The sequence below is a fragment of the Rhinoderma darwinii genome, chromosome 1 (genome assembly GCF_050947455.1).
Source record: "Rhinoderma darwinii isolate aRhiDar2 chromosome 1, aRhiDar2.hap1, whole genome shotgun sequence".
Taxonomy (NCBI): Eukaryota; Metazoa; Chordata; class Amphibia; order Anura; family Rhinodermatidae; genus Rhinoderma; species Rhinoderma darwinii.
Window position 1 is genome coordinate 635,735,985 of NC_134687.1, and position 25,646 is coordinate 635,761,630.

At 45.9% G+C, this 25,646-nt stretch overlaps 1 protein-coding gene across 1 annotated transcript in view; it reads right to left on the bottom strand.

The window, feature by feature from the left end:
• The window catches only part of LOC142657419 (uncharacterized), an 80,986-nt gene that overhangs the window by 42,739 nt on the left and 12,601 nt on the right, over window positions 1-25,646 (bottom strand). The window contains exons 3-6 of the mRNA XM_075832475.1: window positions 16,116-16,247; window positions 15,510-15,673; window positions 14,886-15,059; window positions 14,678-14,801 (exon numbers count right to left, since the gene is read on the bottom strand). Of these exons, the coding sequence (XP_075688590.1) occupies window positions 14,678-14,801; window positions 14,886-15,059; window positions 15,510-15,673; window positions 16,116-16,131 (478 nt within the window). The 5' untranslated portion in view covers window positions 16,132-16,247. The remainder of the gene's footprint in view (window positions 1-14,677; window positions 14,802-14,885; window positions 15,060-15,509; window positions 15,674-16,115; window positions 16,248-25,646) is intronic.

The window sequence follows — 25,646 nt, forward strand, 5'->3', positions numbered from 1 at the left end:
TTTTGACCACACAGGTTTTTCGCTAAATATATTGGAATTAGTCTGTGAAAATGAAAATCAACCTTTTTTATGAAAAAACAGACATTTTTAATTTTTACAAGGAATAAAGGAAAATAAAGAACTACAACATTTGTAAAGCATTTTCTCCTGATTACGGCAATACCCCATATGTGGTAATAAACTGCTGATTGGACCAACAGAAGGGCTCAGAATGGAAGTAGCACCATTTGGATTTTGCTGGATTGGTTTTTGGTGCCATGTCGCGTTTGCAATGTACTGGAGGGACCAAAACCGTGGAAACCCCCCAAAAGGGACGCCATTTTGGAAAAAACCCTCAAGGAATTTTTCTAGGGGTATAGTGAGCATTTAGACCCTACGGGTCTTTTGCAGAATTTATTAGAATTAGGCCACGAAAGTTAAAGAGGCTCTGTCACCAGATTTTGCAACCCCTATCTGCTATTGAAGCAGATAGGCGCTGCAATGTAGATTACAGTAACGTTTTTATTTTTAAAAAACGAGCATTTTTGGCCAAGTTATGACCATTTTCGTATTTATGCAAATGAGGCTTGCAAAAGTACAACTGGGCGTGTTTAAAGTAAAAGTACAACTGGGCGTGTATTATGTGCGTACATCGGGGCGTGTTTACTACTTTTACTAGCTGGGCTTTCTGATGAGAAGTATCGTCCACTTCTCTTCTGAACGCCCAGCTTCTGGCAGTGCAGATCTGTGACGTCACTCACAGGTCCTGCATCGTGTCGGCACCAGAGGCTACAGTTGATTCTGCAGCAGCATCAGCATTTGCAGGTAAGTAGCTACATCGACTTACCTGCAAACGCCGATGCTGCTGCAGAATCATCTGTAGCCTCTGGTGCCGATGTGTCCTCGCTCGTCTGACACGATGCAGGACCTGTGAGTGACGACACAGCGTGATCTCTGGAGAACACGGCTGTGTCTGCACTGCCAGAAGCTGGGCGTTGTGAAGAGAAGTGGATGATAATTCTCGTCAGAACGCCCAGCTAGTAAAAGTAGTAAACACGCCCCGATGTACGCACCTAATACACGCCCAGTTGTACTTTTACTTTTCAACACGCCCAGTTGTACTTTTGCAAGCCTCATTTGCATAAATACGAAAATGGTCATAACTTGGCCAAAAATGCTCGTTTTTAAAAACAAAAACGTTACTGTTCTCTACATTGCAGCGCCGATCTGCTGCAATAGCAGATAGGGGCTGCAAAATCTGGTGACAGAGCCTCTTTAACATTAAAATTTTTTCCACTAAAATGTTGCATTTTCTCATTATTACAAGGAATAAAGGAGAAAAAACAAAAAACATTTTTTATAAAGCAATTTCTCCCCAGTACGGAGATACCCCACATGTGGTCATACGGTTTTTCATTAGAAATGAATTAACCCTTTCAGGACTGATCCATTTTTTGCTTTCTTATTTTAGTTTTTCACTCCCCGCCTTCCAAGAGCCATAAGTTTTTTTTTCCGTCAGTAGAGTGATGTGAGGGCTTATTTCTTGCGGGAGGAATTGTAGTTTCTATTGACACCAGTTAAAGTGCCATAAAATGTACTGGGAAACTGAAAAAAATAATTTTTGCGGGCTGAAATTGGAAGAAAATCTGATTCAATTTTTTTTTGTTTCGTTTTTACAGCTTTCGCCGTGCGGTAAAAACGAAAACTTTACTTTATTCTGCGGCTCAATACAATTACGGTGATACCAAATTTATATAGGTTTTTTTTTTATATTATACTACTTTTACAAAGAAAAATCTAATTGTTAAAATAAAAATTGTTTTGTTTCACCACATTCTGAGAGCCGTAACTTTTTTATTTTTCGGTTGATTGAGTGTTGGGAGGTCTTATTTTTTGCAGGACGAGCTGTAGTTTTTATTGGTACCATTTTTTGGTACATAAAAAATTATCAAAAAGTTGTATTAAATTTTTTTGGAGAGCTAAGGTGACAAAAAAACTGATTTTGGTGGCTTGAATTATTTACGTTTTTTACGGTGTTCACCGTGCGAATTAAATAATGGCATATTGTAATAGTTCGGCCTTTAACTGACGTAGCGATACCAATTTTGTTCTTTTTTTTCCATTACTTTAGAAAAAAATGGGGGAAAAAAAAAATTACTAATAACTTTAATACTTCTACACATTTTATTAGTCCCCTTAATTGCAGTATATTGTTATTTTTACAGGCTTCTGTAACCGCGCGATCGCTGTTCCTGTCAGTTAGGTAGGATGTACGCGAGCGTGTGCGGTTTGCGCACGCAAAAACCGCGGCATTTTGCGTGTGCAAAAGGCACTTGACAGCTCCGTGTGTCCTGTTCATATGGATGCACATTTATTCTTTTACTGCTGTTGCGCGAATAACGCGCGTTCCACGGAAGTGCTTCCGTGTGGCGCGCGTTATTTTCACGCACCCATTGACCTCAATGGGTGCGTGATGCGCGAAAAACGCAGAAATATAGAACATGTCGTGAGTTTTACGCCGCGGACTCACGCTGCGCAAAACTCACGGACAGTCTGCACTGCCCCATAGACTTGCATAGGTCCGTGCGGGTTGCACGGACGTAAATCACGTTCGTGTAAATCCGCCCTAAGTGTCAGCTGTAATACACAGCTGAAACCCGTAGCGTATGGAGCGGGCTCAGCATGTGAGCCTGCTCCATACAACACACCCCGCACCATGACATGCTATCAAGTCATAGTGCGCAAAGGGGTTAATGCACAGCGGATGGTGTGAATATTGCAATTTTCCACTGATATGCCATTTTAGTGCACAATATGTTGTGCCCAGTTTGCACCACTGAAGACAAATACCTCATAAAACGTTAAGCGGGTTCTCCCGGGTATGGCGATACCATATATGTGGACGCAAAATGCTGTTTGGGTACGCTGTAGGGCTCAGAAGGGAAGGAGCGCCATTTGGCTTTTGGAGTGCAGATTTTGCTTGGTAATAGTTCTGTTTGGGGTTTTGCTGGTATTTCAGTTTATAATGTGGGGGTATATGTAATCTGTGCAGAGAACATCAGGGTATATGTAATCTGTGCGGAGAACATCAGGGTATATGTAATCTGTGAGGAGTACATCTGGGCATAATAAGAGGGTATAATAATGCGGTAAATAAATAATAATTCATAGATGTGTGGCCAGTGTCGCACTGATAAATGGCGCCCGATCTTATCCGATTTTGGAACGTTCTGCACATTTTGCATCGCCATATTCTGAGAGCAAGAACTTTATTTTTTTCTCCACCGGAGCTGTGCGAGGGCTTATTTGTTGCGGGACAATATGTAGTTTTCATTGGTACCATTTTGGGTACATGCGGTTTTTTTGATCACTTTTTATTCAATTGTTTGCAATCCTGACCAAAAACCCAGCAATTCTGACAATGTTTTTTAGTTTATTTTTTTTGCAGCGTTCACCGCGTGCTATAAATGACATTTTTACTTTATTCTGCGGGTCGGTACGATTACGGCGATACCAAATGTATATAGGTTTTATTATGTTTTTCAGCGTTTGCGCAATAAAATCACTTTTTTATAAAAAGATAAATAAAAAAAAATTTGGTGTCGCCATATTCTGAGAGCCATAACTTTTTTATTTTTTAGTCAAAAAAGCTGTGTAAGGGCTTGTTGTTTTGCGGAACGGGTTGTAGTTTTTATCGGTACTATTTTCGGGTACATCCGACTTTTTGATCACTTTTTATTCTTTATTTTGGGAGGGGTGGTGACCAAAAAAATAGCGATTGTTTTTTACTGATTTTTTGGGGGGTGTTCATCGTGCGGGAAAAATAACATTATAGTTTCAGTTTAGGGTCGTAATTAACGCGGTGATACCAGATATGTGTACTTTTTTTTTTTTTTTTTAACGTGTTCATTTTCTCCCCATAAATGTCTTATTATAGGAAAAAAAAAATCATTTTTTGTTTATGTAACTTATAACTTATTTGTACACTTTTTTTAAAACATTTTTATTACTTTTTTTACTTGTCCCAGTAGAAGACATTTAGACTTGTAGCTTTGATCGCTGCTGGAGTACATTACATTACCTACGTAGTGTAATGTATTCTGTCATTGTGAGGCTTCCGTACATGGCAACCTGGAGGTCATTGTCTGGCCTCCGATTTCCACAACATGCATCGTTAGCCCGCACAATCACTTTGTGGGGGCTGTCGATGTGCTTCAAAACCCTTAAATACGGCGATCACAATCAGTTGCCGCATTTAAGGCGTTAATTGCCTAAAGCAGCGGCGATGGTCCGCTGACCGGCAAGCCTGGAGTGTCAGCTGTCTGGGACAGCTGGCAGCGCGGTCTTGTTGCTCTGTGTATACACAGAGTGACAGTTTGATATAGTGACGAAAATGAACAGCCTGGTGCGAGAACCAATACCCGATCATGACGTTCATTTTCGTCATAGATCGGGAAAGGGTTAATAATTGGTTACAGGCATTTGGTGTTTATTCTTCTATCTTGGGCGAGAGATGTCCTGAGAAATGTTCTGCTTTATTCCAGCATTTGGATATATTATTGGAAGCGTTTAGGAACTTTGGCGGTTTTGCCTGGTGTTCCTATGACGAGATGTTCCGTCAGAAATTGGCTGTCCACCCCAATGTTAAATGGGGGCAGAAGGACGTTGGTTTATGGATTAACCTGATGATCCCTCAAAAGGTTAGTAGTGCAAAACAGTTGGCAAAATTGTCGCTACCGTCATGAATGTTCGCATTGTGCGGGATCACATCACATGGTGCGCTGCTTCAAGAAGGCCAATCAGACGGCTCAGCAGCAACCAAGTACCAAAGAGTCGGTATCCAAGAGCGCTGACGCCAGTGAGTTTAGTGAACATGTTACCTTGGCTCGAGGCGTATCCAAACCGAATGAGGGCTGAGCTATTGTACAATGGATTTTTTGTGCCAGAGTTTACTGGCTCTGGTTGTACATGGGTGAAGTGTCTGAAATCTGTTAATTTTAATGAGATTGTACATATTAACCCCTTCCCGCCACTTTTCGGATTTTCACTTTTGTTTTTTCCTCCCCACATTCCAAAAGCCATAACTCTTTATTTTTCCATCAATATTGCCATATGGGGCTTGTTTTTTGCGGGACGAGTTGTAGATTTTCACAGCACCATATAATGTAGTGGGAAACGAGAAATAATATATGTGGGGGGGGAATAGGAAAAAAACAGCAATACCTCATTCCTTTTGGGTGGTTTTGTTTTTACGGCGTTCACCGTACGGTAAAAACGGCATGTTAACTTTATTCTGTGGGTCAATACGATTACAGCGATACCAAAATTATATCGTTTTCTTTGTATTACTACTTTTACAAGGAAAAAACTGATTGTTAAAAATACAATTTGAGTTTTGTCGCCACATTCTGAGAGACATAACGTTTTTATTTTTCTGTCGATTTAGCCGTGTGAGGGCTTATTTTTTGCGGGGTGAGCGGCAGTTTATATTGGTACCATTTTGGGGTACGTGAGACTTTTTGATCACTTTTTATTTCATTTTTTTGTGGGAGAAGAAGGGACTAAAAAAACAGCAATTCTGATGTGAAGTTATTTTTTACGGCGTTCACCGTTCGGACTAAATAATGATAGATTGTAGTAGTTCAGACTTTTACGGACGCGTCGTTACCACTTATGTTAGCTTTTTATTTATTTTTTACATTGTGCTTGAGGGAAAATGGGAAAAGGTGTTTTTTTCGAGCTTTTCATTTTTTTTTATTTGTTAAAAATGTTACTTTTTTTTACTTGTCCCCCTAAGGGACTTTAACCAGTGATCGTTAGATCACTTGCACCATATATTGCAATACTAATGTATTGCAGTATATCGCGATTCTGACAGCCCGGAGGCAGGGCTTCATAGGAGTACAAAGATGGCAGACCAGGGGGACTTCATCAGGCCCCCTGGCAGCCATACAAACAAGCGGCATCGCGCTCAAACGGGATCCCGCTCGTTACCCGGAAGAGTCGGCTGTAACACACAGCCGACACAACTCGCGCTATGGAGCGGTCTCAGCCCGTGAGCTCGCTCCATATTCTTCCACCCGGCGTGCGCCGTATATATACGGCGGGTGTCAGGAAGGGGTTAAGCTGCAGGAGAAATTGTCGGAAGGCAGGATTGAGGGTCATTTTTCTTCCCCTCCTTTTGACAATTTTAGATGATCTGCTTTGGGTTTAGTTCTAAAGAAAGAGGTGGGTAGTTTCAGATTAATCAATCATCTCTATTATCCGAGGAAGTCACCGTTAAATGATTCTGTGGATAAGTCTGAGGCCTCCGTTATGTACGCACCTTTGACCAAGCCTTAGCCCTGTGGCGCAGTTTTGGTAGGGGGGGCTTGCTTGATAAAGCGGACATCAAGTCCGCTTTTCCTTTGTAATGTTGGTTTTAATTAGTTAGGCTTTACCTATGGCTTTTACGTGATCAGGTTTTTATTTTGAATCCTCTACTTCTTTCCTTGAATGGGTTGTTATTCATGATTCATGCAGTCGCTGTTGGGTAATTTGGCATTTGCTTCTAGGGTGATCCCAATGTGGCGTATTTTTTCCAGACACATATATATGTCCACTAGGGGTCTGAAGTCTCCTTTTGCTCATATTAGGCTTACTAGAGTTTTGAAGGAAGGTTTAAACATGTGGTTGGCTTTCCTTCAAAATTTGAATGGTCATTCTTAGTGGTAAGAAGAGTTTGTTGATTCGGAGGCGTTAGGCCTTTACACTGATGCTTCTGGATCTATTGGCTTCGGTGCCTTTTGGAAGGATCATTGGTGTGCCGAACCATGGAATGAAGCCTGGATCTGTCATGGTGTCACGAAAAACATAGTTTTATTGGAATTATTCCCTGTGGTGGTCGCCATTGTCATTGGGGGGGGCCAGTTTTTCCGGATTAAACATATTATTTTGAACGCTGATAATATGGGTGTAGTATTTGCTATCAATTGCTTATCTTCTAAATGTGACTCGGTAGTTAAGCTCATGCGCCATCTAGTGGTGTTATGCTTGAAGTTTAACATATGGTTGAAAGCTAGTCATTTTAGTGGTACTCACAATGTAATAGCCGATTCGCTCTCACGTTGCCAGCTGGAAAAATTCCGTTCCTTGGTCCCCTCAGCCGACATGGAAGGAGTAGAGTGTCCGAAGCATCTGTGGGATCTGATATGGGTGTCATTTTTTATTCCTTGCAAGGTTCGGCCTCTCATACAACATGGTCTGGACACGTGCAGGCACGGGGCAGCTGGTGCTACTTCTGTGAGGAACGGTTCTGATTCATACGTTTGTGAAGTGGATTTAGCTTTATCTCTTGTCGGGCGTTTGTTCTTGAATCAGTTTTCACGTAGTTCTGTTTCTAGTATTTTGTCGGGGGGTTTCCTTTTTTCAATAGAACCATCTTGGCTGGTTTATGTTTTACAGATATACAGGTGGATCACAGCTCAATCTCGCTTTTTCTAAGACGATCAAGAACGGATCAGCGTGGTTTGGGTTCCGTGGCTCGGATTAATTGTCTTACAGATATCGGGTTTTGTGCGGTTTGTAGTATTAGGCAGTTTATAGCGGTAGGTGTTGTAGTTCGGTTTCTTTATTTTCACATTTGGATGGTTCACCGGTTTACAGTTGATCAGTTTAATAGCGTTTTGAAGAAATGTTCATTGTTTTTACACTTTAAATTCTCTTCTCGTTCTCTTAGAATTGATGCCGCTACTGAGGCGGCGAGTTTGGGTCTTTCAGACTCCGTCATTAAGCGGATTGGTAGATGGCGTTCAGATAGATTTAAATTAGATGTCCGGCCCGATTTAATTCTTTCTTGATTATTTTATAGGTTGAAGAAGTTAGTGGTCTGGATTTTAGGCCATTCCTTTATATTCTGGGCCCATAGACCTGCAGTATCCAGGACTTACAGTGAGAATCTATCATTTGATACCTGTAACGTATTTTGGGCAGGTGTACGGGGTTTGGAATGGAGTCAGCTGGAGGATACTTTTCAGGAGAAACGTTAACTTTGGCAACCGCCGGATGTTGTCATCATTCATGCAGGAGGTAATGATGTGGGCCGTGTTCCCATAGTCCAATTGTTGGCTGCAATGAAGAGGTCCTTTTTGTTTTTTGATGGGCTTTTTCCTAATGCAGTTGTTAGGGATCTGCCAGGTACTTCATCTAGGTATACTCCTGGGATTAATCAATCCACACCTGAGGCCAGACCTGTTCGACTGACACCATCTCCCACCAACCAGGGTGGCAGGCTCAGGAGTGGGAGAGCCTATCGCGGCCTGGTCTGTCGGAGTTAGCTCCGCCCCCTGTCCTTTATTACCTGCCCTGTTCTCTCCCTCAGTGCTTGTAATTCTTTTGGATTCCTGGCCCCACTGCTGCTTGCTCCAGCCTGCTTCTGCCGTGCTTCTGCCTTGCTGCAGTTCTGCTTAAACCTGCTTTGATTTGCCCCTGGCTTGCTTCTGTCTCCTTTCCCGTTTGGGTGTACTCACTTCGTCCTGGTCCTGACTGTCCGTTCGCCGCTCCGTTTCCTCGTGGCGTTCCGTGGCTACTGCCCCTTCCCTTGCATGTTCCCTGTTTGTTTTCCTGTGCACTTAGACAGCGTAGGGACCGCCGCCCAGTTGTACCTCGTCGCCTAGGGCGAGTCGTTGCAAGTAGGCAGGGACAGGGCGGTGGGTAGATTAGGGCTCACTTTCCCTTCACCTCCTTCCGGCCATTACATAATTACAAGCCCTTACCTAGTCTACCATTTCTCCTACGCTGACGCTATCATGGACCCCCTTGAGACCCTGGCCCAGCAGATGCAGGGCCTCTCCCTACAGGTCCAGGCCCTGGCCCAAAGGGTCAATCAGGGTGACGCTGCTTTAGTAGTACCCCTCACCTCACCTCTAGAACCCGACCTCAAGTTACCTGACCGGTTCTCAGGGGACCGTAAGACGTTTCTCTCCTTCCGGGAGAGTTGCAGACTGTATTTCCGCCTAAAGCCCCACTCCTCAGGTTCCGAGAACCAGCGGGTGGGTATCATCATATCCCGACTCCAGGAAGGGCCCCAAGAGTGGGCCTTCTCCTTGGCTCCTGACGCCCCTGAACTTTCCTCTGTTGATCGTTTTTTCTCTGCCCTCGGACTCATTTACGACGAGACTGACAGGACTGCCTTAGCCGAGAGTCAGCTGGTGACCTTACGTCAGGGTAGGAGACCGGTTGAGGAATACTGTTCTGATTTTAGGAAGTGGTGCGTAGCTTCTCAGTGGAACGATCCGGCCCTAAGGTGCCAGTTTAGGTTAGGATTATCTGACGCCCTGAAGGATCTGCTGGTTAGCTACCCCTCATCTGACTCCCTTGACCAGGTTATGGCCCTAGCAGTACGACTTGACCGACGTCTCAGGGAACGTCAGCTAGAACGCTTCAGTGTGCTCCCCTCTGACTTTTCTGCGATCCCCCCCGAGGTCCCGTCTCCTCGCCCCTCCACGGAGGACTCGGAGGTACCTATGCAACTCGGGGCCTCCATGTCCCCTCGACAACGTAGGGAGTTTCGCAGAATGAATGGTCTCTGCTTCTACTGTGGGGACGACAAGCATCTACTGAACACCTGTCCCAGGCGCAAGAATAAGAAGCCGGAAAACTTCCGCGCCTAAGTGATCATCGGGGAGGTCACTTGGGCGCACAGGTATTTCCCGTTAATGTGAAACGCAATAAAATTTTGCTTCCCTTTCAGGTCTCGTTTGCTGGCCGGGCTGCCACGGGCAGTGCTTTCGTGGATTCAGGGTCATCTGCTAATATCATGTCTGCGGAATTTGCTATGTCTCTAAAGATGCCTTGTATTGATTTACCTTATCCTATCCCTGTAGTAGGAATCGACTCAACTCCCCTTGCTAATGGTTATTTTACTCAGCATACTCCTGTTTTTGAACTCCTTGTTGGCTCCATGCATTTGGAGCAGTGCTTTGTACTGGTGATGCAGGGATTATCGTCTGATCTGGTTTTAGGCCTTCCCTGGTTGCAGTTGCATAATCCCACGTTTGATTGGAATACTGGGGATCTCACCAAATGGGGTAATGAATGTCTTATGTCATGTCTTTCTGTTAACTCTATTTCTCCCCGGGAGGAGGTAAACACGCTTCCTGAGTTTGTTCAGGACTTCGCCGATGTGTTTTCTAAGGAGGCCTCCGAGGTGTTGCCCCCCCATAGAGATTACGATTGCGCTATCGATTTGGTGCCTGGTGCCAAGCTTCCTAAGGGGAGGATATTTAATCTTTCATGTCCTGAACGTAAAGCTATGAGGGAATATATCCAAGAATGCCTGGCCAAGGGTTTCATTCGCCCCTCGACTTCTCCTGTAGGTGCTGGCTTCTTCTTCGTGGGGAAGAAGGATGGTGGTCTTAGGCCGTGCATTGATTATCGTAACCTGAATAAGGTCACCGTAAGGAACCAGTACCCACTTCCTTTGATTCCGGATCTTTTTAATCAGGTTCAGGGAGCCCAATGGTTTTCTAAGTTCGATCTACGGGGGGCATATAACCTTATCCGCATCAAAGAGGGGGATGAGTGGAAAACTGCGTTCAACACACCCGAGGGTCATTTCGAATACCTGGTCATGCCCTTTGGGTTGTGTAATGCCCCTGCTGTCTTCCAGAATTTTATTAATGAAATCCTGAGAGAGTACCTGGGTAATTTTCTTGTTGTGTACCTTGATGACATACTGGTGTTTTCCAAGGACTGGTCCTCCCACGTGGAGCATGTCAGGAAGGTGCTCCAGGTCCTTCGGGAGAATAATCTGTTTGCTAAGACTGAAAAATGTGTCTTTGGGGTGCAGGAGATACCATTTTTAGGGCAAATCCTCACTCCTCATGAATTCCGCATGGACCCTGCCAAGGTTCAGGCTGTGGCGGAATGGGTCCAACCTGCCTCCCTTAAGGCGTTACAGTGTTTTTTAGGGTTCGCCAACTATTACAGGAGATTTATTGCCAACTTCTCGGTCGTCGCTAAGCCTCTTACGGACCTTACCCGCAAGGGTGCTGATGTCCTCCATTGGCCCCCTGAGGCCGTCCAGGCCTTTGAGACCCTCAAGAAGTGCTTTATCTCGGCCCCCGTGCTGATTCAGCCCAACCAAGAGGAGCCATTTATTGTGGAGGTTGACGCTTCCGAGGTGGGAGTGGGGGCCGTCTTGTCCCAGGGTACCAGCTCCCTCACCCATCTCCGCCCCTGTGCTTACTTCTCTAGGAAGTTTTCGCCCACGGAGAGTAACTATGATATTGGCAACCGCGAACTTCTAGCCATTAAATGGGCTTTTGAGGAGTGGCGGCACTTCCTGGAGGGGGCCAGACACCAGGTAACGGTCCTTACGGATCACAAGAATCTGGTTTTCCTAGAATCGGCCCGGAGGCTTAATCCTAGACAAGCTCGGTGGGCACTATTCTTTACCAGATTTAATTTCTTGGTTCCCTATAGGGCTGGGTCCAAGAATATTAAGGCTGATGCTCTGTCACGTAGTTTCATGGCCAATCCTCCTTCTGAGAAGGATCCTGCTTGTATTTTACCCCCTGGTATAATCGTCTCTGCCACGGATTCGGATTTAGCTTCTGATATCGCGGCTGATCAGGGTGCAGCTCCCGGGAACGTTCCTGGGGACAAACTGTTTGTTCCCCTGCAATACCGGCTGAGGGTACTCAGGGAAAACCATGACTCCGCTCTATCTGGTCATCCTGGCATCTTGGGCACCAAACACCTCATTACCAGAAACTATTGGTGGCCTGGGTTGCCTAAAGACGTTAGGGCTTACGTCGCCGCTTGTGAGGTTTGCGCTAGGTCCAAAACCCCTAGGTCCCGACCTGCGGGCCTACTACGTTCCTTGCCCATTCCCCAGAGACCTTGGACCCATATCTCCATGGATTTTATCACCGATTTGCCTCCATCTAAGGGCAAGTCGGTGGTGTGGGTGGTAGTCGACCGCTTCAGCAAGATGTGCCACTTTGTGCCCCTTAAGAAGCTACCTAACGCCAAGACGTTAGCTTCTTTGTTTGTGAAACACATCCTGCGTCTCCATGGGGCCCCAGTCAATATCGTTTCTGACAGAGGGGTACAATTTGTTTCCTTATTTTGGAGAGCTTTTTGTAAAAAGTTGGAGATTGATCTGTCCTTCTCCTCCGCCTTCCATCCCGAAACTAATGGCCAAACGGAAAGGACCAACCAATCCCTGGAACAATATTTAAGGTGTTTCATCTCTGACTGTCAATTCGATTGGGTCTCATTCCTTCCCCTTGCTGAATTTTCCTTGAATAACCGGGTCAGTAACTCGTCAGGGGTCTCCCCGTTTTTCTGTAATTTCGGGTTTAACCCAAGATTCTCCTCCGTCTCCCCTGGTTGTTCCAATAATCCTGAGGTAGAGGATGTTCATCGGGAACTGTGCACCGTCTGGGCCCAGGTTCAGAAGAACCTAGAGGCGTCCCAGAGCGCACAAAAGATTCAGGCGGATAGTAGACGTTCTGCTAACCCCCGGTTTGTCGTCGGGGATTTGGTCTGGTTGTCGTCCAGGAACTTGCGCCTTAAGGTCCCGTCCAGGAAGTTTGCTCCCCGATTTATTGGACCTTATAAGATCATTGAAGTCCTCAACCCTGTATCCTTCCGTCTGGAGCTCCCCCCATCATTTCGCATACATGACGTCTTCCATGCCTCCCTCCTTAAACGCTGCTCCCCGTCCTGGTCCCCCTCGAGGATACCTCCTGTTCCCGTTCTCACCCCTGAGGGGGTGGAATTCGAGGTGGCCAAGATTATGGACAGTAGGATGGTCCAGGGCTCCCTCCAGTACCTGGTCCATTGGAGAGGATACGGGCCGGAGGAGAGGACTTGGGTACCTGCCCGTGATGTTCACGCTGGGGTATTGATCAGGAGGTTCCACCTTCTCTTCCCCACTAAACCGGGTCCCCTTAGTAAGGGTCCGGTGGCCCCTCATAAAAGGGGGAGTACTGTTAGGGATCTGCCAGGTACTTCATCTAGGTATACTCCTGGGATTAATCAATCCACACCTGAGGCCAGACCTGTTCGACTGACACCATCTCCCACCAACCAGGGTGGCAGGCTCAGGAGTGGGAGAGCCTATCGCGGCCTGGTCTGTCGGAGTTAGCTCCGCCCCCTGTCCTTTATTACCTGCCCTGTTCTCTCCCTCAGTGCTTGTAATTCTTTTGGATTCCTGGCCCCACTGCTGCTTGCTCCAGCCTGCTTCTGCCGTGCTTCTGCCTTGCTGCAGTTCTGCTTAAACCTGCTTTGCTTTGCCCCTGGCTTGCTTCTGTCTCCTTGCCCGTTTGGGTGTACTCACTTCGTCCTGGTCCTGACTGTCCGTTCGCCGCTCCGTTTCCTCGTGGCGTTCCGTGGCTACTGCCCCTTCCCTTGCATGTTCCCTGTTTGTTTTCCTGTGCACTTAGACAGCGTAGGGACCGCCGCCCAGTTGTACCTCGTCGCCTAGGGCGAGTCGTTGCAAGTAGGCAGGGACAGGGCGGTGGGTAGATTAGGGCTCACTTTCCCTTCACCTCCTTCCGGCCATTACAGCAGTCTTATGTTTTTCGGAGATCGTTCCTCGTTTGGCTTGGTCATGTGCCGAGTCCTGTTTTCTGGATAAAGTCCGTAAACGATTGACTAGAGGCATGATGAAGTTCATGTCCTCTATTCATGGTATCTCCTTCCGTCACGTGGATCTGGAAGGCTATATTGCTGGTCTGTATAGGGGTGATCGGGTCCATCTCTCGAAGATTGGCCTGGATATTTTTAATCTGGGCCTTCAAAATATCATAGAAGAGGCTGTTGGAGTTGGGGGGCCATGGCAGCTTGGGGCCGCTCTGGCTGGTGGGTTGTCGCACAGCTAATGCGGAGTGGAAAACGGTTTATTTATTGGACATTTAATTATTCAAGTTGATTATAAAGATTTATGAATATATTTGTTACCCATAATAAACACTACGGCCTTTTATTTCCAACTATTTGTAGACTTGTCTTTATTTATGGTATTTCTGGGGGTTGCGTATGTTATCCCATTTTATCCCTCCAGCGTTCTGCTTCCGATTTTTGGCCCGTTTTTCGGGCGATTACGGGCCGAAAATAGGCCGTGTGAACATACCCTTATAGTAAAGACATTTCTTTGCCACTTCTTGTAAAAAACAAAACAAGAAAATATTTTCGCATCCTTATTGCAAAAAATGTTACATTTGGGGTAGAAACAGTTCATTGATGTTCCCTATTCTCTCGTATTGATCCCCCTTTATCTGCTTTTCTGCATTTCTATATCCGTCCAAACAAATTGTAAAAGAATAAAACGATATATTGTGGGAATTCGCTCTGCAGCGGGATTAAAATGCAGCCTGGAGACCGGGACACACAAGTTCTGTATGAACAGAGGACCTGCCGCGTGTTTTTTTGGCAAAATACAAAATAAAAACAAACGGCCTTTACATTCAGCCACAAAACATAAATGAACCTCCGCTCGGCTGAGCACTGACTAACCACGCTTTTTCCCCTCACTAGTCGAGTGGCCGCCCGAAAGAAAACCAAAATCATGTGTTACCCCCCACACGCTGCAGCGTCCAGCCGGGGGCCGGCAGTCCTCAGTTTTACTGTCTCCATGGAGAATGAATGAAACACCTGGGATTTGTTGGACATAAACAGCAAACTACATTACCTCATTGTCTCTTCTCACCTTGTGATGTACGGGGCCGATAGTTCTCCATCATGACCTCCTCGTACAGATCCTTGTGCCCTTCTAGATACTCCCACTCCTCCATGGAGAAATAGACAGTGACATCCTGACATCTTATAGGAACCTGACACACACAATGATACAATCATCACCCAGACACCTCCAGTGCTGTTACTGTAGAATTTCCCAGCATTCCCAGCAGTGTCACCTCTCCAGTCAGCAGCTCAGTCATCTTGTAGATCAGTTCTAAGATCTTCTTCTCATGTATCCGGGAGTGAGGGGGAGGCTCTGTGATGGGGCTCTGACTACTGCTCCATCCTCCTGACTCATGGATGATGGGAGTCGTACAGTCACCCGATGTCTTCTTCACTATTGTGTACTCCTGTGTATGAAGAGAGACACTTAGAGAACTGAACACAGTATTCCCCCCTCAGTAGAGAGACGGAGATTGTGACCCCGCTGTATAGACCTCTAGTGACCCCACATCTGTAATACTGGAGACCTCACCTACAAAGAGACATTGAGAAAATAGAACGAATGGGCTACTAGATGGACCATGTGCTCTCCTCCTGCCGTCATCTCCTATGTTTCTATATAGATGTCATCCTGATCCTCCTGGTTCCTTGTCATTCTCATTGCTCTACAACATTACTATTGCTGCATTGGTGACATGACACATAACTGACCATATTGGTGGCTGATGTTCAGCTTCTTGACGTCACTTGGAAGGTCTGGACGCTGTTATACCGGACACTGGATACTTCCTATTACTTCCTATTACGTATTGTCCCTTCCCTATGTGTGACTTGTTCTATAATGTAGAAAAGTTTACCTCTCCGCTCAACAGGTAGATGATCTCCAATGTGAAGTCTAATATTCTTCTGCTCATCTCATTTCTGTCCTTGTCCATCCTTGGTGGGTCATTCAGGAGAAGGAACGTTGTGGAGGAGAAGATGAGAAAACTGGAGGAACTGGAGGATCTAGTACTGCAGAGGTCTTTATGAAGAAAGGAGAAGATGGAGATCATACAGGGGACAACATCATGTGTGAAACACAGAACCTCACTTATTCATCATTGAGAGAAACATCTTCTCAGAGCCGTCACCACATGGAATAAAGGGGAATCCCAACACGGACATTTCTCCCCAGGATATGCCAGAAATGTCTGATAGATGCGGCTCCACCTCTGGCCGTGCTCGGCTGTTTCTGGAACTCCAATACAGGTGAATGGAGAGAGTCGTGCACATGTGTGGTCACCTCTCCATTCATTCTCCGCCTGGATGCAGTCATCACCTCACTAGGCGGTAGGGCCAGCTCCAGGTTTATGTGGGCCCTTGGGCGATAGAACCTTAGTGGGCCCCTTTGCGGTGCAACTCGAGCGGCGGCAGTATAAAGGCAGAAACATAATGCCAGAAGGATGTAACCATGGATCACTCACCAGTCACATGTAACATGGGCCAATGAATCCAGATGGTGCAGTTTCTGCGATGTGTGAATCTTGATGTTCCTGTTACACGGAGGTTGTGATTTCCGCAAGACCTGGTATCTGTAGGCTCGAGTATTTCAGTACCTGGAGGAATTAGAGGTAAACGTGATGTTGATAAACTGCCTCTCCCAATACCACCTATACTGTCCCTTACAGGGCACCAACCCCCCCAAAATAAATAGTTCTGGATCAGCTTTAGTGCCAGCTTTCTACTCCCTACACAGTAATACCTCCCACACAGCATTAATGTCCCATTTTTACCCCTGAAGAATAGTAGTTCTCTTTCGTGCCCCCATATATTAGTTGTGTCCCTATATATTAGCTCTGAGACATATTTACCCCCTGAAAAATAAATAAACTTTTACATACATATCGGAGATAACATATCTATAAGACAAAGGCTCCTATAGCTGCACCGCTGGACAGAATTGGATTGTTTCAGCAGACAGTATCACACATGATAGGCTTAGATACATGGCCCCAGCAGATAGTATCACACATGATAGGCTTAGATACATGGCCCCAGCAGACAGTATCACACATGATAGGCTTAGATACATGGCCCCAGCAGATAGTATCACACATGATAGGCTTAGATACATGGCCCCAGCAGACAGTATCACACATGATAGACTTATATACAGGGCCCCAGCAGTAAAAAATTTATGTGTGTGTGTGTGTATATAATATATATATATATATATATATAAGACAGCGTATCTATAGCACTACGACCCTATAGCTATGGATAGGATTAGATACAGTGGCTCAGCAGACAGTATCACACATTATCGGATTAGATACAGTAGCTCAGCAGAGAGTATCACACACTATAGGCTTAGGGTATGTGCACACGACCTCTTTTCAGACGTAATGGAGGCGTTTTACGCCTCCAATTACACCTGAAAAGACGGGTCCAATACGTCGGCAAACATCTGCCCATTGCTTGCAATGTTCTGTGCAGACGAGCTGTCATTTTACGTGTCGCTGTCAAAATACGGCGTGTAAAATGACGGCTCGTCAAAAGAAGTGCAGGACACTTCTTGGGACGTTTTTGGAGCCGTTTTTTCATAGACTCCAATGAAAACAGCTCCAAAAACTGCCGCAAAAACGTAGCGAAAAACGCGAGTTGCTCAAAAAAGTCTGAAAATCAGGAGCGGTTTTCCCTTGAAAACAGCTCCGTATTTTCAGACGTTTTTGGTCACTACGTGTGAACATACTCTTAGATATAGGTCCCAGCACGCTGACATTGCGGCTTCTGTGCTGGACCCAGGAAAGGTAAGTATAAGAATTGTTTTGCTTTTTTATGCGTTCCAATTTTTTTTTTGTTTTGGATTTTTTACAAGTTCAGATGTTGGACTACTTCGGATTCGAGGACTTCAATGACGGCGTTTTTTTTAATTCTCAATAAAATGGTTAACGAGGATTGTGTGTGGGTTTTTATTTCAATAAAAGATTTCTTCCATGTCCTTGTATATTTTTAAACTTTATTACTACCACCTTAGTAATGGCTGCCGGCTGATTAACAGTGTCTATTACTAAGGCGGGGCTTAGCCTCTGCATCGGCTAACGCTAGCACTAACCCCTATTATTACCCCAGTACCCACCGCCACCAGGGGTGTCGGGAAGAGCCGAGTACGATTGAGTATCCCACCAATTTTAGCGATGGTTGGGAACTAGGGCGGCCGCAGGCTGGTGTTATTAGACTGCGAAGAGCCAAAAAGAGTGGACCCTTCCCATCCTGGTAATGCTAATCTGCTGCTGCGTTGTATCTGGCTGGTTATGAAATATTAAAGGGAACCCACGTAGTTTTTTCCAATTATTTAAAAAAAAAATAATAATAATAATAACAATACGTGGGGTCCCCCCTATTTTTATAACCAGCCAGATACAAGAGCAGCAGCAGACAAGCATTACCAGGGTGGAAAGGACCACTGTTTTTGGGCTTCCCCAAGCTAATAATACCAGCCTACGGCCACCCCAATGACCGACCATCGCTACAGGTGGTTGGGTACTGGATCGTACCCGGCTCTTCCCGGCACCCCTGGTGGCGGTGCGTACCGGGGTAATAATGGGGGTTAGGGTTAGCCTTTTTATTGGCGAACATTAAGCCCTGTCTTAGTAATGGACGCTGTCAATCAGCCGGCGGCCATTACTAAAGCGGTAGTAATAAAAGAAAATACAAAGACAGAAAAAATATTTTATTGAAATAAACCCCCCCACAACCCTCATTTACCATTTTAATGAAAATAAAAAAAGCCGTCATTGAAGTAGTCCTCGAATCCGACGTAGTCCAACGACCGAACCTGTAAAAAAAACACAAACACAAAAAATAAAGAGTAACACATGTGGTAGGCTTAGATACAGGGCCCATCCGACAGTATCGTACGTACGTACGTACGTACGTACGTACGTACGTACGTACGTACGTACGTGCCTCCATATAGAAGTTAGTCCGTTGCCTGTGCTACCATATAAAATCTAATCCCCCTGATCCCCCTATTGGGTGCCTTTGCTCCAATAAAACTAATTTTAAAAAACCTCACCTGACCCGTTCCCACGACGAGCTGAACGGTCCCGTCACTGCCTTCTCACTGGCGCCGCTCGCATCCACAATAACAAAGCGGTGTCCGCAGATGACATAATCCTGTCACGCTGACAGGATTACGTCATCTGCCCCGCAATGCATTGTTATTGTGGATGCGAGCGGCGCCAGTGAGAAGGCAGTGACGGGACCGTTCAGCTCGTCGTGGGAACGGGTCAGGTGAGGTTTTTTAAAATTAGTTTTATCTACTCGTCTCTGCAATCTACCACAGACGGCTATAGTTAATTTAAGCAGGAGGGAGGCGTAAAGCCCCCCAGTGGGCTCTGGCACTTGCCCGGGTTGTCCGAGTGCCGACGCCCGCCCTACCAGGCGGGTCGGGGGAGCCCCATATATCAGATAATTATGGCAGATCTCTCAGACGAGAAGAGTAAAATGAAGGCATTTCCCAGCAGACAAGGAAGACCGGACTCCTGACAACCTGACACATGGCGGATACTGGGGAGACATTGCTGACATCTCAAGACGTGGTGCACACTATGCAGTCAGTGTTTGATATGAACTGTGAGGTTCTGCAGCAGCTGAGGTGACATATATATAAAGGAGCCCCAAAACCCGGACAACGTCTCCCCCCGAGTTTATAGGAGTGAAATACGGGGTCACAGTTGTCTCCCCTCTGACAGTTTTCTCCACCACGATCATATAAAGCCGAAATATAACAAAGCCGCTAACAGCTTCTCCTCTCCTACAAATAATCAGACCCCGCGTCACGTCCCCCAGTAACCGGACCATTATTTTTTAGTGAAACCCCCCGTAGTAAACGTGTAATGAGACTCCCCGGGAAAATGCTCCAGAACAATCTATATATTCTCCACAGAGAACGCCATAAAAACAAGAAGAAAATCTGATAATTATTCATAGCCCACATAGTAACAGGTCACCTCACCACTGGCTGATAACAGAGAGAACACCCGACCAGCGCTGCTCTATAACATACTAACCACTGTCTGATAACAGAGAGAACACCCGACCAGCACTGCTCTATAATATACTAACCACTGTCTGATAACAGAGAGAACACCCGACCAGCGCTGCTCTATAATATACTAACCACTGGCTGATAACAGAGAGAACACCCGACCAGCACTGCTCTATAATATACTAACCACTGGCTGATAACAGAGAACATCCGACCAGCACTGCTCTATAATATACTAACCACTGGCTGATAACAGAGAACATCCGACCAGCACTGCTCTATAATATACTAACCACTGGCTGATAACAGAGAACATCCGACCAGCACTGCTCTATAATATACTAAACACTGGCTGATAACAGAGAGAACACCCGACCAGCGCTGCTCTATAATATACTAACCACTGGCTGATAACAGAGAACACCCGACCAGCGTTGCTCTATAATATACTAACCACTGGCTGATAACAGAGAACACCCTACCAGCGCTGCTCTATAATATACTAACCACTGGCTGATAACAGAGAGAACACCCGACGAGCGCTGCTCTATAATATACTAACCACTGGCTGATACCAGAGAGAACACCCGACCAGCGCTGCTCTATAATATACTAACCACTGGCTGATACCAGAGAGAACACCCGACCAGCGCTGCTCTATAATATACTAACCACTGGCTGATAACAGAGAACACCCAACCAGCACTGCTCTATAATATACTAACCACTGGCTGATAACAGAGAACATCCGACCAGCACTGCTCTATAATATACTAACCATTGGCTGATACCAGAGAGAACACCCGACCAGCGCTGCTCTATAATATACTAACCACTGGCTGATAACAGAGACACCCGACCAGCGCTGCTCTATAATATACTAACCACTGGCTGATAACAGAGAGAACACCCGACCAGCGCTGCTCTATAATATACTAACCACTGGCTGATAACAGAGAACACCCGACCAGCACTGCTCTATAATATACTAACCACTGGCTGATAACAGAGAACATCCGACCAGCACTGCTCTATAATATACTAACCATTGGCTGATACCAGACAGAACACCCGACCAGCGCTGCTCTATAATATACTAACCACTGGCTGATAACAGAGACACCCGACCAGCGCTGCTCTATAATATACTAACCACTGGCTGATAACAGAGAGAACACCCGACCAGCGCTGCTCTATAATATACTAACCACTGGCTGATAACGGAGAACACCCGACCAGCACTTCTCTATAATATACTAATCACTGGCTGATAACAGAGAGAACACCCGACCAGCACTGCTCTATAATATACTAACCACTGGCTGATAACAGAGAACATCCGACCAGCACTGCTCTATAATAAACTAAACACTGGCTGATAACAGAGAGAACACCCGACGAGCGCTGCTCTATAATATACTAACCACTGGCTGATACCAGAGAGAACACCCGACCAGCGCTGCTCTATAATATACGAACCACTGGCTGATACCAGAGAGAACACCCGACCAGCGCTGCTCTATAATATACTAACCAGTGGCTGATAACAGAGAACACCCGACCAGCGCTGCTCTATAATATACTAACCACTGGCTGATAACAGAGAACACCCGACCAGCACTGCTCTATAATATACTAACCACTGGCTGATACCAGAGAGAACACCCGACCAGCACTGCTCTATAATATACTAACCACTGGCAGATAACAGAGAGCACACCCGACCAGCACTGCTCTATAATATACTAACCACTGGCTGATAAACACCCGACCAGCACTGAACTATAATATACCAACTACTGGCTGATAACAGAGAGAACACCCGACCAGCACTGCTCTATAATATACTAACCACTGGCTGATAACAGAGAGAACACCCGACCAGCGCTGCTCTATAATATACTAACCACTGGCTGATAACAGAGAGAACACCCAACCAGCGCTGATCTATAATATACTAACAACTGGCTGATAACAGAGAGAACACCCGACCAGCACTGCTCTATAATATACTAACCACTGGCTGATAACAGAGAACACCCGACCAGCGCTGCTCTATAATATACTAACCACTGGCTGATAACAGAGAACACCCGACCAGCGCTGCTCTATAATATACTAACCGCTGGCTGATAACAGAGAACACCCGACCAGCACTGCTCTATAATATACTAACCACTGGCTGATAACAGAGAGAACACCCGACCAGCGCTGATCTATAATATACTAACAACTGGCTGATAACAGAGAGAACACCCGACCAGCACTGCTCTATAATATACTAACCACTGGCTGATAACAGACAACACCCGACCAGCACCCGGGGTGCAACTGGGAGAAACGGTAGGGGGGAGGGCCGGGCGCAGGTACAACTTAAAGTAAGCTCCCTGCTTCAGCATTGGTGCAGAGCGGAGGAGCAGCAGGAGCTCCCCAGGCACAGCGTTTTTTAGATCGCTTTGCCCGGGAAAGCCCTTGTCGTCACTGTCCATAAATGTTAAGTCAGGGGCTACTCTTGGGAGTGGATTCCCCTGCCCTTGCGTCGGAAACAGGGATCCCGCTTCAGAAGAGCCACAGACGTCACTGTCCATATATGAACAATAGCATCTAGGAGCGGAATATCAGGCCCATGCTCTGGCTGAGGATCCCACTCCTAGAGGGGGTCCCAATGGCGCTATATACAGGGACGGTGGGGCTATATTCAAGGGGTTTGGCACCATATAGGGGCACTATTTACAGGGGACACTGGCGCTATCTACATGGGTACTGTGGGCACCATCTACATGGGCACTGGCACTAGGGGTATCTAAGGCGGCAGTATACTGTATGGGTGCAGCCATGGGGGCATTATACTGTATAGGGCAGCTATAGGGGGCATTCTACTGTATGGGGGCAGCTATAGGGCACTATACAATATGGGGGCATTAAGCTGTATTAGGGCAACTAAGAGGCATTATACTGTATGGGGCAGCTATTTGGGAAGTTCTAGGAGGATTATGCTGTATGGGGCAGCTATAGCGGCATTATGCTGTAAGGGGACATTTGATTGGGCATTATACTGCATGGGGGCATCTTTGTGGGCATCATACTGTATGGGTGCATCTATGGCAGCATTATAATGTATGGCGGCAGCTAGAGGATATTATACTGTGTGAGTGCAGATAGAGGGCATTATACTGTGTTGCTATGCGTGCCGCATCGGTTGTCCCTTTTTCTTATACTTGAAAGTTGGGAGGTATGGAGGAATCACCGGCCAAAGCGTTGCCGATTCTCTTCCTGAGGATTCCGCTCCCTGACGTCACTATCCGTATATGGACAGTGACATCAGAGGCTCCACTAGGGAGACCCAACGGCGCTATGTACAGGGAGGAGGGGGTGTGGCACTATCTACAAGGTGGGATGTGTGGCACTATCTACAAGGTGGGATGTGTGGCACTATCTACAAGGTGGGATGTGTGGCACTATCTACAAGGTGGGATGTGTGGCACTATCTACAAGGTGGGATGTGTGGCACTATCTACAAGGTGGGGTGTGTGGCACTATCTACAAGAGGAGGTGTGAGGCACTATCTACAAGAGGAGGTGTGTGGCACTATCTACAAGAGGAGGTGTGTGGCACTATCTACAGGGGGCTGTGTGGCACTATCTACAGGGGGCTGTGTGGCACTATCTACAGGGGGCTGTGTGGCACTATCTACAGGGGGCTGTGTGGCACTATCTACAGGGGGCTGTGTGGCACTATCTACAGGGGGCTGTGTGGCACTATCTACAGGGGGCTGTGTGGCACTATCTACAGGGGGCTGTGTGGCACTATCTACAGGGGGCTGTGTGGCACTATCTACAGGGGGCTGTGTGGCACTATCTACAGGGGGCTGTGTGGCACTATCTACAGGGGGCTGTGTGGCACTATCTACAAGAGGAGGCTGTTCATTATGTCACCATATACTCTCATTACCCTCAGTTACACAATCGGTTTTAGTCCGGCACTGACCTGTTTATTTTCTTTTAATTTATCGTTATAGTAAGGGTGTGTTCACACGGCCTATTTTCGGCCATTTTTCAGGCCGTAAACGTACGAAAAATTGGAAGCATCTGCCCATTGATTTCAATGGGATAACAGCGTTCTGTTCCGACGGAGCGTTTTTCGCTGCGTTTTTGACGTGTAAAAAAAAATGGCCGCGAAAAAGAAGTGCAGGTCACTTCTTGGGACGTTTTTGGAGCCGTTTTTCATGGACTATCAAAAAAAAGCTCCACAAACGGCCGTAAGAATCGCGAGTGGCTTAAAATTCGTCTGAAAATCAGGAGCTGTTTTCCCTTGAACGAAGCTCCGTATTTTCAGACGTTTTTGACTCCGCGTGTGAACATTCCCCAACTCCCTTATAGAACTATATTGCTTGTAAAATGCACAAATGGTTTTATGCTCGAGTTACATAAAAAAAAAAAAAAAGGTGAAAAAAATAATTACATCCCATTGATTGGTAGAGAAATCAAACCTGGCGAGGGGGAAGGAGAGGTCGGGAAAGAGGTTGAGGGGGGGGGGGGGGGGGCGCCAAACTGAATCTTTGCCCCGGGTGCTGGAGAACCTAGCTACGCCTCTGCATAATAACAGTCTGGACATGCTGGGAGTTGTAGTCCTCTCCTCTTATACCCCTCCCTGTAATGTCCTCTGATATCCCATTTTTAATGATTTTCAGTTTCGTATAGAACGGGATTTTAAATCTTTGCATGATAAAATTGTAAATCCGCAGCCGGAAGAGGTAAGAGCTCGGGAGACATTATTCCACCTCGTCTTTTTTCATCTAATTCCACCAGTAAACTATGGTTATCCCAAAAGGGTTTTTTCAAATGTGGTGGAAATAGGTGCGGTTACGGCGGTGTAGAAAACGCCTCAGTCTCCAGTAGGCGCTCGCGTACACGCTGCTTCTTATTAGGGTTATTGTGTGGACACAGAGATCACAATTCCTATTCAGAACGGACATTATTAATTACAGCAGTTTATATAGACAATATGCAGAGGCATAGCTAGGTTCTCCAGCACCCGGGGCAAAGATTCAGTTTGGCGCCCCCCAACCTCTTTCCCGACATCTCCTTCCCCCTCGCCATGTTTGTTTTCTCCACCAATCAATGACGTGTCATTTCTTTTCCACATTTTTTTTATGTAACTCGAGCATAAAAACATTTGTACATTTTACAAGCAATGTAGTTCTATATACTACAGAAGAACCAAGCACATTACATATATACAGCACAGGAACCAAGCTCATTACATATATACAGCGCCAGAACAAAGCGGATTACATATATACACAGCACCAGAACCAAGCTCAGTACATATATACAACACCAGAACAAGATCATTACATATATACACAGCACCAGAACAAAGCGGATTACATATATACACAGCACCAGAACCAAGCTCATTACACATATACACAGCACCAGAACCAAGCTCATTACATATATACACAGCACCAGAACCAAGCTCATTACATATATACACAGCACCAGAACCAAGCTCATTACACATATACACAGCACCAGAACAAAGCTCATTACATATATACACAGCACCAGAACAAAGCTCATTACATATATACACAGCACCAGAACCAAGCTCATTACATATATACACAGCACCAGAACCAAGCTCATTACATATATACACAGCACCAGAACCAAGCTCATTACGTATATACACAGCACCAGAACCAAGCTCATTACATATATACACAGCACCAGAACCAAGCGCATTACATATATACACAGCACCAGAACCAAGCTCATTACATATATACACAGCACCAGAACAAAGCTCATTACATATATACACAGCACCAGAACAAAGCGCATTACATATATACACAGCACCAGAACCAAGCGCATTACATATATACACAGCACCAGAACCAAGCTTGTTACATATATACAGCACCAGAACAAGTTCATTACATATACACAGCACC